The sequence below is a fragment of the Symphodus melops genome (assembly GCF_947650265.1).
Source record: "Symphodus melops genome assembly, chromosome: 17".
NCBI lineage: Eukaryota > Metazoa > Chordata > Actinopteri > Labriformes > Labridae > Symphodus > Symphodus melops.
In genome coordinates this window covers 17,750,129-17,763,976 of record NC_136707.1, presented here as the reverse complement: position 1 = coordinate 17,763,976, position 13,848 = coordinate 17,750,129, and the positions used below count along the sequence as shown (strand labels likewise).

At 44.6% G+C, this 13,848-nt stretch overlaps 1 protein-coding gene and 1 long non-coding RNA gene across 2 annotated transcripts; one reads left to right on the top strand and one right to left on the bottom strand.

Annotated features, from left to right (window-relative positions):
• The first annotated feature begins 3,667 nt into the window (after positions 1–3,667).
• Positions 3,668–6,434, top strand: LOC306837620. Its single transcript, XR_013780982.1, has 3 exons — positions 3,668–3,738; positions 5,729–5,824; positions 6,228–6,434. It is a non-coding gene; the product is annotated as an uncharacterized lncRNA (long non-coding RNA).
• Positions 6,435–6,637: 203 nt separating this feature from the next.
• metrnla (meteorin like, glial cell differentiation regulator a) lies at positions 6,638–13,641 on the bottom strand. The gene is made up of 4 exons (XM_079365361.1): positions 13,222–13,641; positions 11,084–11,472; positions 7,686–7,745; positions 6,638–7,518 (listed from the first exon to the last, which is right to left on the bottom strand). Exons 1-4 carry the CDS (start codon positions 13,317–13,319, stop codon positions 7,205–7,207), a joined length of 861 nt encoding a protein of 286 aa, XP_079221487.1. The 5' UTR covers positions 13,320–13,641; the 3' UTR covers positions 6,638–7,204.
• Positions 13,642–13,848: the final 207 nt, after the last annotated feature.

Below are 13,848 nucleotides of genomic sequence, written 5' to 3'. Positions count from 1 at the left end.
ATTTTATCATCATAATCAGAAAAGAAACAAGTGTTGAAGAATGCTAATGTGGAGCAAGAAACAATCGTATACAAAGTACATGTAATGGCAAGCTATCATGCAAAGACTAGCTTTTGTTAACAATACATTTTTCTCAACTTCAGAGAACGGCAAACATTTCCAGACCATGCTAGTTGATATGAGTGTTTATACTTTTTTGGAGCCTGGTGGCTTTAAGGGCCCCTCTACAATTTGACATACAGAAAAGGTCTGAGGTAGAGGGGGTTTCCGAGGCTTACTGACTTCATGAAAAACACTTCTGGTGCAGATTTCTTTTGTGTCTTATATTATAACAGAAACTTCATACAACAAATGAACTTTGCAAAAAAAAAAAGCATATGCATTAATATTAATTTCATCAGGATCCTTACATCTCATCTCTTTGCAAAACACCGCCAATCAGCATGGCACGGTGACATCATGAGAAAGTTGTCCCCCCAGTTGACAAGGCCTACTGTTGCCATGGGGCTCCTGGAAATGGCACTGTGGATCCCAGTAAATGAAGGATGTTGGGGGAGGGGACGTGAAGGCAAGTAAATAAAAGTGCCATTTGCAGTCTGTTTGTTTGACGTCCTTGGAGCCAAATTCTGCTCAGTTATTGGACTGCAGGGCATTGGGGGGCTCCCAGTGGCTCCTTGCAGCGGGACCCCCCACTCTGGAGGACGCGGGTGTGTTTGCTGAACGAACAGGGCACCCCAGCACGGCCTCTGGGTGCCATGTGAGCTGACAGAAGCCACAGACATTGACTCATTTGTAATAAAGAGCACAATGTAGGACAAAAAGAAGACGGAGACAGTCTTGCAAAGACAGACGGGAGTAACAAATCACCATTCAGAGACAGAAACAATTAGTCATAATACAGACATCAGCAAAGGCAGAATAAATTACATAATGAAGCTTATTAATGAGGTTTTCTTCCAAATGCATAAACTGTATTAGATTAACAGACTTTTGCAAGGGAACATGTATCTTTTCAATCGGATTGCATCCCCAAAGTCTCAAACTCAAACTCTCAAATCAAGGGGAAAGTTGTCTTTACTGGCATTAATCAAACAAAACTGAGCAACACTGATCTCCCAAACCATATGACGAAGACTGTGCCTGGTGTACTTCACACTTCAAGCTTCCCATTACCTATGTCGGAGCAAACAATTCCCAGACCCCCTTTGATACCTGATATTTAGCCATGCAGGTCCATACTGTGACCCCGCAATCACTTTTTGCTTCAGACACCCAACACCAGAGTCCTTAATCCTGCCAGAGCACTTCAGTGTTGGAGGCGGAGCAAAGTAGGCTCCTGCAAGGCATTAGACTGGGGAAAAAAACACGTCCCACTGGGGATTAAAAAGCATTCTGTGACATGCCTCATTAGCTTGTTGACCCTCACTATCTGATGTGTTCTCCGTCTGACTTCATTCTTATAAACCTATACTGAGCAGCTCTATATGCTAGCTACGCAATTGTATCAAATGGTCCACACATTTACTGTATATTAAAATGGACAGTGTTTCTCCATCTCCTTTCATTGTACATGTGAAGCCAATGTACCAACAGGTGCTGTGATGTATTTTACTGGTGATGTGATTTGGAATCAAGACATGAAGAGATGGGAACTGACTCGTTCAAACCATGAAGCTGAAATCACAAAAAAAAACAAAAAAAAAGGACAACTGCTCTATGCGATGAGGCACCAGCGCCACTGGAAGTATCTTCCACAGGGGCATCCAAGAGGGGGCTTTCTTGCCCCAATCTGCCCATGCATCGAGATTGTACCAGTTGCGTGCATGTCTATATTCGTGCACTGATTGCAGGAAATAAACACCACCACCCTCCCTGCTCACTCGGTGTGAATAATTTTGATTATATCCTGTTGCGCCTATGAATCTGACTTTCTGCGATAACAACAGGGACCTGGCAGGAGAAACTCTGCTGTTTGTTTTTTGAAAAATAAAAACTGTCATCATTATTTCTCCTGGTTTGCAACTGGATATATTATATGACTGGTTGCATCTTAAGCACATGTTTTCATACAGTTTTAGGACTGCTGGCTTCCCTAGTTTTGAGATTTTACCAAGACCATTTGAAGGGGCTTGTTGTTAAATAACTACAGATGGACAAACAGGTATGTCATGAACTGTCTTTCATGACGATGCTGCGTAACGGAGGTGTCAGGGCAGTGTTGTGTGTCAGATCAGAGGTGTTAAGACCGCAGCTGCAGAGCGAGTTGTGGCTCAGTGTGGGTGGTGGCTATCTTGCTGCTGAGGCGGTGTGTTTATGTGCGCTGGGGTTTGGGCCACGCGCATAGTGCCTAAACAGACAGACTCAAACACACACACACACACACAGAAAAAAAACACAGAGACTCTATTGATTCCAGCTAATGAAGGCAGAGGCGCTGGGGGAAGCCATGCACCAAGTATGCGTGTGCGCGTCACGTGTGTGAGTGTGTGTGTGTGTGTGTGTGTGTGTGTGTGTGTGTGTGTGTGAAGTCAACACATTCCCCACATTCCACGACTTCCCAAAGAGGCATAAAATATTAACCACATTAGCTCTTTTCTCTGCTGGGGTCTGACTGCTTTGACTTTGCTGCCCTTTCTTTCCCTTTGCCAAGTGACTGTGCACTATGGCTCCAGTTTTCAACAGACGTTTTCTTTTTTTTTCTCGCCCTTTTAATTCTACCCACGAGATGACCATGCAGTGACTTCTGGCTGAATCCTACAGACAGCACAAAGACTCCTCATAGCCTACACATGTCTGGTTTTCACTGGTCCCTCGAAACTGGTACGACAATGATAAGCATAAGGCATGTCCAGCTTGGGCTCATATGCACTGCAGTGGTTCTAATATAGATAACGTTGTAGAGGACTACCTGACAAGTTTATGCTAACTGAACGCATCTGTCACCAGCAGCTGAGAGGAAGGAGAGAGGGAGATGTGACAACCAGGACAGCTGGATCAGCCAAGTAATGACCGTCCTCTTCCTCCTTGTCCTGAGGGGCTCCTGGTGTTTAAGTCAGAGCGAGAAGGTTCACAGTAAGGCTTCATTACCATAGAAACTGTGTTTGCATTTCCCAGTGAGCAATTCCAGGGCTGCATGCTTTCAGCTGGAATCCAGACTTTCAATTCAATTTACGGGGCTGTCTGGAAAAGCGATTGTCTATGTGGGGCAACTTATTGAAAGACCTTCTAGGTACATTTCCGTTTAAGTGAAAAGGCATACAAAAGGAGCCTTGGCTATGGACTGGATGTGAACTGAACAGGCCTGGTTGGCAGATTCATCATGCGGCGGGGTGAGACAGCAAAGAGCTCAAATAAACTGATCCCTTCCTTGTGTTTTATTTGAGGTGATGAAAATAAAAAACAACAAAAAAAAGCTTTCATTTAAACAGGGAGCCCGAGCAGAACTGTAGACGCCAATCAAAATTTGGAGTGTGGTCAGAGAGTGCTTCTCTCTGCTGCGTGCCCAGTCACTGGGCTGTATTCAGGTCTGTCTTCAGTTGTCTCCCTCATACCAGGCTGCTGCGCTGGAACAAAGAGGCCTTTCACATTGACCTTGACACACAGCCACCCCCATCACCACAGGAACCAGCGCAGAGGAATCCACTCCAGCTCTCTGATATCAATCTCTCTGTACCTCTGGCAGACAGGACCGGCTCAAGGCTGAGGTGAACCTCGGAGCGGCTAATGCACATCATATGAGTAAGGTTTTTATTTCAATAGAGAATATAGAGAAAATAACCTGTAAGCACCACTGTGAATATTATATCTTATCTGAAACCCATTACCTTCGAATCCAAAAGGTCAAATATAAACTCTGGATATACAGTGTTATTATAAAGCAGCTGAAAATACAGCAATTTTCTAAATCAATGATTTACTTGTCTTGAGTAAAATGTAAACAAGAAGTAAAAGCGTGCATATCCCGTTTTCTCAAAGCTTTAAATGTCTGTTTGGTGTAAAATCTATATAAGTAAGTATTCAGGTCAGAAAAGAAGTACATTCAGAGAAACTACAAGCAATTCATATTTTGCTTGAAAATACTGTACATATTAGATGTAGATGAAGCTCATGTTGAAGCAGCCAACATTTCACTGTCTTTATACAGTTTTAATGACTGACTGTTAGACTTAAATGTCAGCAGGCACCTGTCCATCACATCTATATTAGCATGTTAGTATTCCCTTTGCAAATCTAATGGTAGTTAATTGAGTTGAACAGCATTTTGTGGTTAAAAAAAGGGGGGGCAAGTCTTCTCGGAAAAGCTTTCCACAAGATTTTTTTGAGTGGGTCTGTGGGATTTTTTTACCATTCAGCCAGAAGAGCGTTGTGTTTGACAAGAGTCTGGCATGCAACCGGCGTTCTAATTCTTCCAAAAGTTTTCAATGGGATTGAGGTCAGAAACCTGTCCCATATATCCTTTTGGTTTTACTTTGTGTACAGAGGTGAAGTCTTGATGGAAAAAAAAAGGCCTTCCAAAAACTGTTGCCACGATAGTTAAAGGAACCATATTCCTTTACTTCAGATCCTGGAGCATTACTGGAAGTGATATTCCCTTCACAAACTCTGACAAAAAAAGCCCCAGACATTTTCCCCTCCTCCACCAAATTTCCAATTTGTCTGCTATGCCCCGTTTAAGCTAAGGCCCAATGTGAACAAAAGTCAAAATCCCTTCCCAAGCAGCCACATAGAACAGGTTAAATTTTCAACCATAGCGTTACTTATTTTTTAACAACTAGATAATTGACAGTGACATATTTATGACAATATGATCGTTGTCCAAACATAAACAACAAAACAGAGGCTAACTGGTGAAGTGAACTAATCTTGATAAATCAAGTAGAACAAAGAACCACCAACTTACCTCTCTAATTTACCAAAACCATGAGAACACACGGTTTAAAGAATTTGCGATTCGCCCGGTTCTAACACCAAACAGATTGACAAAGTAAATGTGGCGTGGATGGTTAGTTATGCAGGAAGAAATGGTTCCCCCTGTGCCACAAGGATCTTCCTGCCCTACTGGGAAACACATCTCCACAGCATTTCATTGGTTGGAGCAGGAAATTGATAGGCCAATCGGCTTCTTTGACTGGCACACCTATTTACAGCACAGAAGCAAGCAACAAGGTCGATAAAATAAGAAACATATTACAGCTCGTAGTCCTATTGTCACTATAAAATCTTATACGTTACCCTGGTGATTCATTTTCTTAAAGAACACATTCCTACTGCTCCGTCCTCACACACGATACAATATTTATTCACATGTTGTATCATAACCACACTTGGTTCCTGGGGCAGGATGTAATAAACTGCCTGATGGCACAGATGTCGTCCTATAATGGTGCGTTTACTGCAAAACCCATTCAAGTCAGTGAAGTTCAATAAAGAAAGTCTGGAGCTTTTTCTTCAAAACAGAAGTAATGCCACTGTCATCACTTATGGGCTTTTATACATGTGTAGTGGTGACTGTGTGTGATGGACACAGCTACACACTGAAAGGCTGTAGGCCGCACAACTAACACTCACGTTTTTATTTGCAACCATTTACAAGAATGACACAGGCTATTTGTTTGGCTTAGCATTTGTTTATTAACACTTTTAATTTAAGTACACAGTGAATTTAGTTGGTCATTGTTTGTTTACCAAGTGAAGTTATAATAATAATTCATTTCTCTTATCTTTTGAGTTACCTGGCTGGTGTTCTTTCCTTCCTGGTTGGAACAAAGGACGAGGCTGAGGGTGGAGCTTGAATTTGTGGAAAAGGACTGTACCAAGTGCTCAGGTATCAAGAGGGGGGATCAGAGTTCCTTGGCGTTGGCTTTTAGTTATTTTGTGTATCGTTCTCCCCTGTGTGTTGGTTTTGGTTTGGTCAGCGGCTTCAAATATCCCCCTCAGTTCTCATTTTGTCAGGTCTGTTAGTTGAGTTCACATTCTGTTCAGTTAGCATAAACTTTCAGTAGAGTTATGTTATTTAGAACTGCAAGTCCTCTACTTATATACTCTGACAGAGTTGATTTTTTTATTTTTTTTGGCCTTTGTTAAACACAATTTTGGAATAAAGAAAACCTGGTTGTTTAACCTTAAACCTGTGTTCGCTTACCTTGTCTGTTTGGTCCACAACACTGTCTGCAGACGTCCTACCTCGTCCTCTGTCTGATGTTTGGTGTTGTGTTGGTTGACTTCAGATGTTTCTGGGTGAGGAGTGGATGTGTTACCACCATAAGCCAATGACAGCATGCAGTTGAGTATGGGAATGGATACAATTCAGCGATGGGACGCCATTCAAACCAGCAAATATTGCAGATTCAGGGGGCCAGAGGAAGTAGGAAAAAAAAAATCATTGCAAGGCAAACCTCACACGGATAAAAGTTGTTCCCATACGAGGGTTCAACTCAGATTGGCTCTCACCCACGGACATGGAGTTGGCCTTTTTTATGTTGGACAGACAGGTGCCAAACACTAGCAGCTAGCAGCTTGCACTAGCTAGCTAAAGTAACAACATTTTTATTAGAACAACTGTGTGCACAAGTTAGACTTGGGCCAATGAAGGTTTTCAATCATTATAGTTTGTGTGTAACACAACAGACAAGGACACTTCTCAAGAAATAAAAGCTTTTATTCTCAAAGGCAAATAAAACTTTTTTTGGTTTGTTTTTTTAAACAATTGTAAAACCTAAAAAACAAAATAATTCAGGGATTCAACTGTAATTCATTTTTTAAACAAAATAGAAATAAAAGACTTTCACATTATCCATTTCTGTCAGAACAAATAACTTCAGAACTGTACATCAAGCTTTTTTTTTTTTTTTACAAAGCACAAAGACTTTCAAAATATACAATGTTCATTCACATTTTATACACATAAAAACCAATTGGGGTTTGCTACATTTAAGATCTTGGAGTTCCACGTCTGCGAGAACAGCAGTCTGAACACATTCCACGTTGCATCGCTTTTAAGAGAGTCCATCCAGCATGCTGCTTGGCAACATTCAGGGGCTCCATTTTTTTCCCTCCCAAAAGTCACGAGACAGCAGGAGAGGAGAATGACTCAATGTCTGCCACTGGGCCAGTCTGTCGATCAGTCCCTCTCTTTACCAAGAAAACGTGGTTCTGCTCATCTGTTCAGGACTTGTCGTATCTCCAAGCAGTGCAGGTAACATACTCAGACAGTGTCCACCTGGCAGGGGTTGGTCCCCTGCTGCTGTGCCTCATGATACAGCCGCAGGAAGTCTTTGTAGCGAGGAGCACAGCCCATCCAGGCCTCCCCAAATCTCACCATCCCTGTGAAGAGGAACTCCCCGTCCCCAGACCTCACCCCACACTTGAGGGGCATCTTGATGTGTCCAGTCCACCTCCGTACCCTCACGCCCCCCGATGCAAAGACCTGGGTCTTCTGTCTGTAGAGGCGGCTGATCTCCACAGTGACAGACGAGTGCTCCTCCTCTTGCTCCACATTCTTAATGCTGCCGCGTGCCACTGAAAAATCAGAGAGAGAGAGAGAGAGAGAGAGAGAGAGAGAGAGAGAGAGATTAGATTCTGGTAATTGCTGTTTTGCATACAACACAGATTGATGTTTATCAGTGGTACATTTCTGCACGCCATACAGCAGATAAAAAAAATATTTTGCAAGAGTTTTCACTTACCAAAGTCATTGGTGCACACTGCCAGGAGCATCTCAGCGTCACTGCAGGGCTGACAGGGTGCTGTGTGGAAATAAGAAAGAGAGAAGCTGAGTGTGGAGCTAGAATTGTGAAAAGTGCCACATACACTGCACATACATTTCTTTGTCACTCATAGTCTAACAGAACACAAGGATATAACTCTTGTTGACTTTTCAACAACTTTCCGTTAAGTACCTCTTACACAAACAGAAAAGTGTGGAGCCAGCCACACATACACAGACAAACGATCCCATTTGGGGTCACAGTCATTTCCCTCCCCACAGATGATTATTTATTTGCGAAAGCCGGCGGCGCGATTCAGCTGTCGTGAGCTTTGGGGTTTCAGCACCAAGCAGAGCTGCCGGGCATGCTGCTGCTGCTGCTGCTGCTGGCTAAAATAATCTCCTATATAAGCAATTCTGATGAGCGTTTAATGTCAGGGGGGCAGTTTAGTTAGATTCCCCACCATGAGAGGAACCCCATAACACGCCATGACAAACAAGAAGCAGATGAAATGGATAAAAGGAGGGGGAGAGAGAGAGGGACACGCGAAGACAGGCCACATCTCTGACCTCAGCTCTGTTAGCACTTGAGCAGGCCTGCTGGGTCTGAAACTGTGAGCAAAGCTTTCAACAACCACTACAGATTTCTAAAAGTTGACACCATGTCAGAGAGGAGCAAGACACGAAAAAAAACCTAGCATGGTATTATTCCCTGTTTTGGACTATATGGTCACACTAATTGGCTGTTAAATAGAAGTGAAATAAGCACAGCCCACTTCAGGCTATATTTCACCTTTGACTGGAGGCAAGCAGCAGCCCACTCTGCCTGCCCCCTGACTGTTTTATAACGGGAGAAAGGGCCCTAAATGAGGGCAGTCAAGTCGATGATTAGTTGACTCAGGTGGTCCTGCGGCTGGGCCAGACCAGCACGCCCTTTATTAGCCCGAGATCTGCGGTGGTTCTGCTCGGAGGGAGTGTGGCACACAAGGCCAGGTGGGGAGGGAAGGGGGGGGGGGTGTAGAAGAAGGGTTGTCAAGTCAGCAGAGCGGGGTTAGTGGAGAGGCAACCAATAAAATAACAAGAGGATGATGGGAACTGTCAACTCAGGTGAAATCGGTGCAATGGAAACAAGACTTGTTTTTTTTTTTTGTTTTTTTTAAAGTCCAAACACTAAACGCAACAACAACAACAACAACAACAACAACAACAACAACAATGTAAAGCCCCCGCAGGAGGTTGTGTCCACTTTGGCAACTGTTGTGGACAAATCGAGAAAATGTACCGCATTGCTATCTGTGCGCGTGTAAGTGAATGAAACTTATAATCAATCTTTGACGTGGAAAAAGAGTGTTTCTGGAGCAGGCTGTTAACTGACTCATCGGACTCCTACCCTGCAGCAGGAGTGACAGGCCTATCAAAGAATTCTATGAAAAACTCCATCTCCTCAAAGATGGTCTGATTTGCTTTTTTTTTTAGGTCATACAGAGAGACATCAACGTTAGTTTCTGTCTCTTTTATAACCAGCTACAAACTCCTCACAGGAGCTTTAATGTCGTTTAAAATGGAGCTTGAATTAAGTCCTAAAACAAAGTGTGTCCTCTGTCTCTGTGAAGGAGTGACGCTATAGATTATATTTAGCTGTTTAGCCTGAAGCTGAGTGTCAGAGGCTGAGGGGTAAGCAGGTCCTGGGTCAGCTTGTGTAGCAACACGAGGTGCTGGAGGGATCAGAGGTCAAAGAGCCACGAGCTTGGACGGCTTACGAACAGCTGGAGGGTTGGGAGACTTCAGAGCGGCCGACCTCGCCCCGCGGGCCCCCGAGCGGAGTGCAAAGGCCCCCTTTTGAAGTCAGCCTCGGTGCTGCTGGAGCGTCAGACAGAGCAGGGCTGGGTTTGTCTTTTCTCCGAAGCAGAGCAGGGCTCACATGTCAAAGGAACCACAGGAATGGGCTGAGAGCCGAGTCAGCATCTCTCTCTCTCTCTCTCTGGCCCGTGCACATGCAGCCCGGCTCTGATCAGAACCACTTCACAGAGGCCGGGAGGGATGAGGGATGGGATGCGTGGGGAGAGAGGAGGGGCACGACACGGCGTCCCTGCAACATCTGGGCCCTGGTGCATTCCTCTGTAATGGAGCACAACTTGCTAATGCTGCTCGGCACAGACCAAACCCACTTCAAACAGACAGGAGGAGAAAGGGAAGATGTATGAAGGGGAGAGGAATGAGAAGGAAAATATACGAGAATGATAAATAGGGCCAAAAAAGAAATGAAGAAGCAGGAAATAGGGAGACAGAGAGGAAGAAAGAGGTGTATAATTTAAGTGAGCTGAAAGGCAAGGCGAGGGAGTGGAGGTGGGGGGAAATGCATGCTGTAAGAGGGTCCTCCCAACATCTGGTCGGAGACGCGCTCCAGCTCGACGGTGAGCAACTCAATCCCAGCACAGCGGGTCAGAGAGAAGAGGAAGAAAAAAAAAAAAAAAAAGATGAGAAGAAGCAATCAATCGGAGAGCCCGGGCTTTCAGATGACACGAGACCACTGTCTTTGTGAATCATCCCCGGTTAGCTATCTCAGGCCGCATCACAGAAGCAGATTACACGACAGCGCTGAGGCGAGCACGCTCATGCGGTCAAAACAACTCCACGCTTGCTCCTCTCTACTTTTAACCCCTCTCCCTCTCTTTCACTCCGCTGTGCCAGATAATGACGCAGGATGTGGAAATGTGAACCAGGAGTGTCCTGAAAACAGATGTGAGCCTGATACTGCTCATGTTTTGTTTTTGGTGGAAAAAAGAAAAGAAAAAACACAATTGCACGCACTGTTACGCGGCTTGACGCTTTTGCAGGATTGGCAGGTACGCGGCGTGAAAATAGACGGCTGTTTTTCCAACCGAGGGCCTCTCTCTGTTTGGCTGTGCCCCTCCACACACAAGGCCATCCAACAAAAAGAAATAAATACAAAATCCATTCCAGCTCGGAGAAAAGTAAATCAAAAGTGGATGGGGTGAGCTCCATGAGCTGAAATATGAACAGTTTATCCTCGAAATAAAGAATTCGATAACGATTTTAAAAATCGACGGCTTGACAGGAAATTTTCCTCAAACCAAAATGTACATTCAATGCTCTCAAAGAAACGGACTTTGGCTTCCTTGTGGAGTTTCCTACTATTAAAGTCAAACTTGATAATAGTTTCCACCAGTAGATGGCTGTATTCAGTGCAGGGCAAATATCACAGACAGCACAAAGGAAGCCAGCTCCAGAGGGAATCAATCACAGTCAAGTCTGCAGAACCTTTCCATGAGGACTCAAAGGTCAAAGCACGGCGAAGCTCTGTCGGTTTCTCCTGTCATATTTCATTGAAAAAGAGAAAAAACTAATATTTCTTACCATTCAGTGAGCGTGACTCCGGTCCCAGCCTGTCACTGACCAGCTCGTACTGAAACGCCGTTATCCTGCGGCTGATGTCCAAGTGCGGGATGGCTTCGATGAACAGCGCCCCCTCCTGGATGCTGAAGCACTGCACTTTGCCCCGAGTCTGGTCCTGTTCACGCAGCAGTAACCGCAGCTTGCCGTTACGGTCCAGGTAGATGTTTGTGCCCATGGAGTCTGCCGAGGGTTTAATGCAGACGGAGAGGCGGGCGGCGGCTGGCGAGACCGTGTTGGGTCTGAGATTAACGATGATGGCCCCCGTGGGATAAAGCCACTCCAGAGAGCCTTGGGAGCAACGCAAGTAGACCTGTTCCACGTCCCTGGCGTGGCCTTCGTGAGTTAGACCGCTGGGAGAAAAGAAAGGGAAAGATGTCAGCCGGACTCAACCAGAGCAAAATGTGGTTTTTTTTAAGAATCAGTTGAAAGACACCTTTATTTTCTATATTTATCGGTTAAACTTACACTGAACCCTTTTTAATATAACAGCATAAAGAGATGATTCAGTGTTCTATGAATGATTCTCTGCTTGTTTATAGTTCTAGTTAACTGACCGAGGGGAAGACCTCTGGCAAACTGGGAGGATATTAGACCACATTCCTCCTCAGGCATTAAGAGCAGTCTGCGCGCAAGGCTGGCTGCATGACCAGTCACGAGCCGGAGCAGCCAAAATGACCTCAGATCCAACACACACTACCCCCACCCCCCCCCCCCCCGGCCCCCCATCAAACCACATTGTTCCTCAGAGCTTTGGCAAAATGCACCGCTGGCAGACTGCCTTTGGGAAGACTTTGGAAGCAGGAGTGGATGAATGGAGGGACACAGGGGCTTCTGGGCAGACAACGGCAGCAACAGTAGCCGGGCCTGCTGCATGGAAGTGCAAATGCAGGTCACGCACCGACCCTCCCCTTGCTTTCATGCCACCAAAGAGACTGGAAGAGACTTGTCCGGGCAGCACTCCGGACTGTGGCGCCAGCGTGACCAAATGACTCCCTCCAGAACTTAATGCCTGGTCAGGGTTTGAAAACTGCGTTCCGTCAGTCATTCTGTGGCAAAGTCAGAGGCAGGAAGCCATCAGCAGTCTACCAGCGTGCATCATGCCAAGCTAGTGGTTTGACTCCCCGGAGGAGAAACGCCCAGTATCCTGAAAATGAGATGCTGAAATTCAAATTCGCCACAGATCTGAAGCTGCACCGCCGCACATGCTGAGCATGTGTAGCTGAAGCCTCATAACCAGGCTCTCCTCAGCACGCCTTTAATTAAGTCCTCTTTAGCTCCATCACTTCTGCATGCAATTACAGGCAGATTAGTCAAGAGTCTCACTAATGAACAACAGATTATTGGTGCAGAGCTCAAAGCGCTGAGCATATTCCACCCCTCCTGACTTACTGGAGGATGAAAACAAACCGCACTATTTGAGGCACAACTTCTATCAAGTGCAAAACAGACTTCAGATGTGTGATGGGAGGTGACATTTTCCAGTTCTAGATTCTGCCTGAGGATTTAGAATCTGTTACATAGAGTATATTCGGAAACATTGAACCATTGACTGAAAAAACCGACATTGATGAAGACCATGAACAGCCTCGGTCAGTGTTTTGTGTGATGAGTGGGAATATTGAACCTAGAAAATGTATTTATTTTAAAACAATTAGTACATCATTACATGATGACTTCATTATTGTGCAGCACTTTAATTTTTAAATAGGTCTTAAAGTGAGCACTTTATTCAATATTTAGGTGAATCTGATCTTATTCAGATCACACTATTTTTGTTAAATGTAATACATTCAGCAAAAAAACTCACGTGTCTGTGAAAGTTCTGCATTTTAAATTGAATGTGATTTAAATAAAAACGATGAAGGCCTATTGCTTACTTAATGGACAAAATAAATATTTTCCATAATGGACATTTTTTTTTAATTTAAATTTCTTCTTCGTTGAACTGCGATGCCTGCTGTGACGTCACCGCGGTCTTGGAGTTTCGGGTTTCGGTCACACAGGTTCCTACACCTTTCTTTATATATAACTTTTTTTTCTTATTATTTCAAACTGCCATCTAAAGTTCACATGTGATAAAACAGCTCCGATAATCTCACCTGCCCTTCCAGCTGCACTGGTCGCTTGAATACTGGCAGAAAGAAATCCGACAGATCAGGAGAAGAGGCAGCAGGGAGGCCAGCACCGGGCTGAGCATGTTTATCACACAGCTCACTTCTTCGCCTCCTCTCGAGAGAAACTATGAACAAGTCCCGCCACCGTATTTCCAGTTACATAGCGTTTCCATGAAGCCCCCCGGTCCTGCTCCGAGCTGCTCCCCAGGAGTCTCTCTGTGATTCCGCGGAAGGTTCAGAAAAACAACACGCTCTTATTCAAAGTGTTTCGTTAGCGTCCAGTGGTGACACACCGCCGTGAAATGAGGACTGAGTTCAGCGCTCTCTCTCTCTCTCTGCAGCCCTGATTGCTCACAAACGTCACACCCCATCCACTGTGGTTCATCACATATGCTGCATTCAAGGGCTCTGCTGAGGCTCCGACCTCAGAGCTTCACTGCGAGAAACGATCCATTTCATGCAATAGTAGCCTGCTATACTTTTGCTGTCTAGAAATCGAAACGATTTTAAATTAACAAATGAACGAGTTTATTTATTTGCAGTACCCTTACAGTTGCATTAAATAAAATGTAAATAATGCAAGAAAAAATACGAAATGAATTATAGTAAAAA

Coding starts and splice junctions, on each gene's coding strand:
- metrnla (XM_079365361.1), bottom strand. CDS start 13,319: ATGCTCAGCCCGGTGCTGGCCTCCCTGCTGCCTCTTCTCCTGATCTGT. Junction 7,746..11,083: donor GGAGTCACGCTCACTGAATG/GTAAGAAATATT, acceptor ATTTCCACACAG/CACCCTGTCAGCCCTGCAGT. Junction 7,519..7,685: donor AGTGTGCACCAATGACTTTG/GTAAGTGAAAAC, acceptor CTGATTTTTCAG/TGGCACGCGGCAGCATTAAG.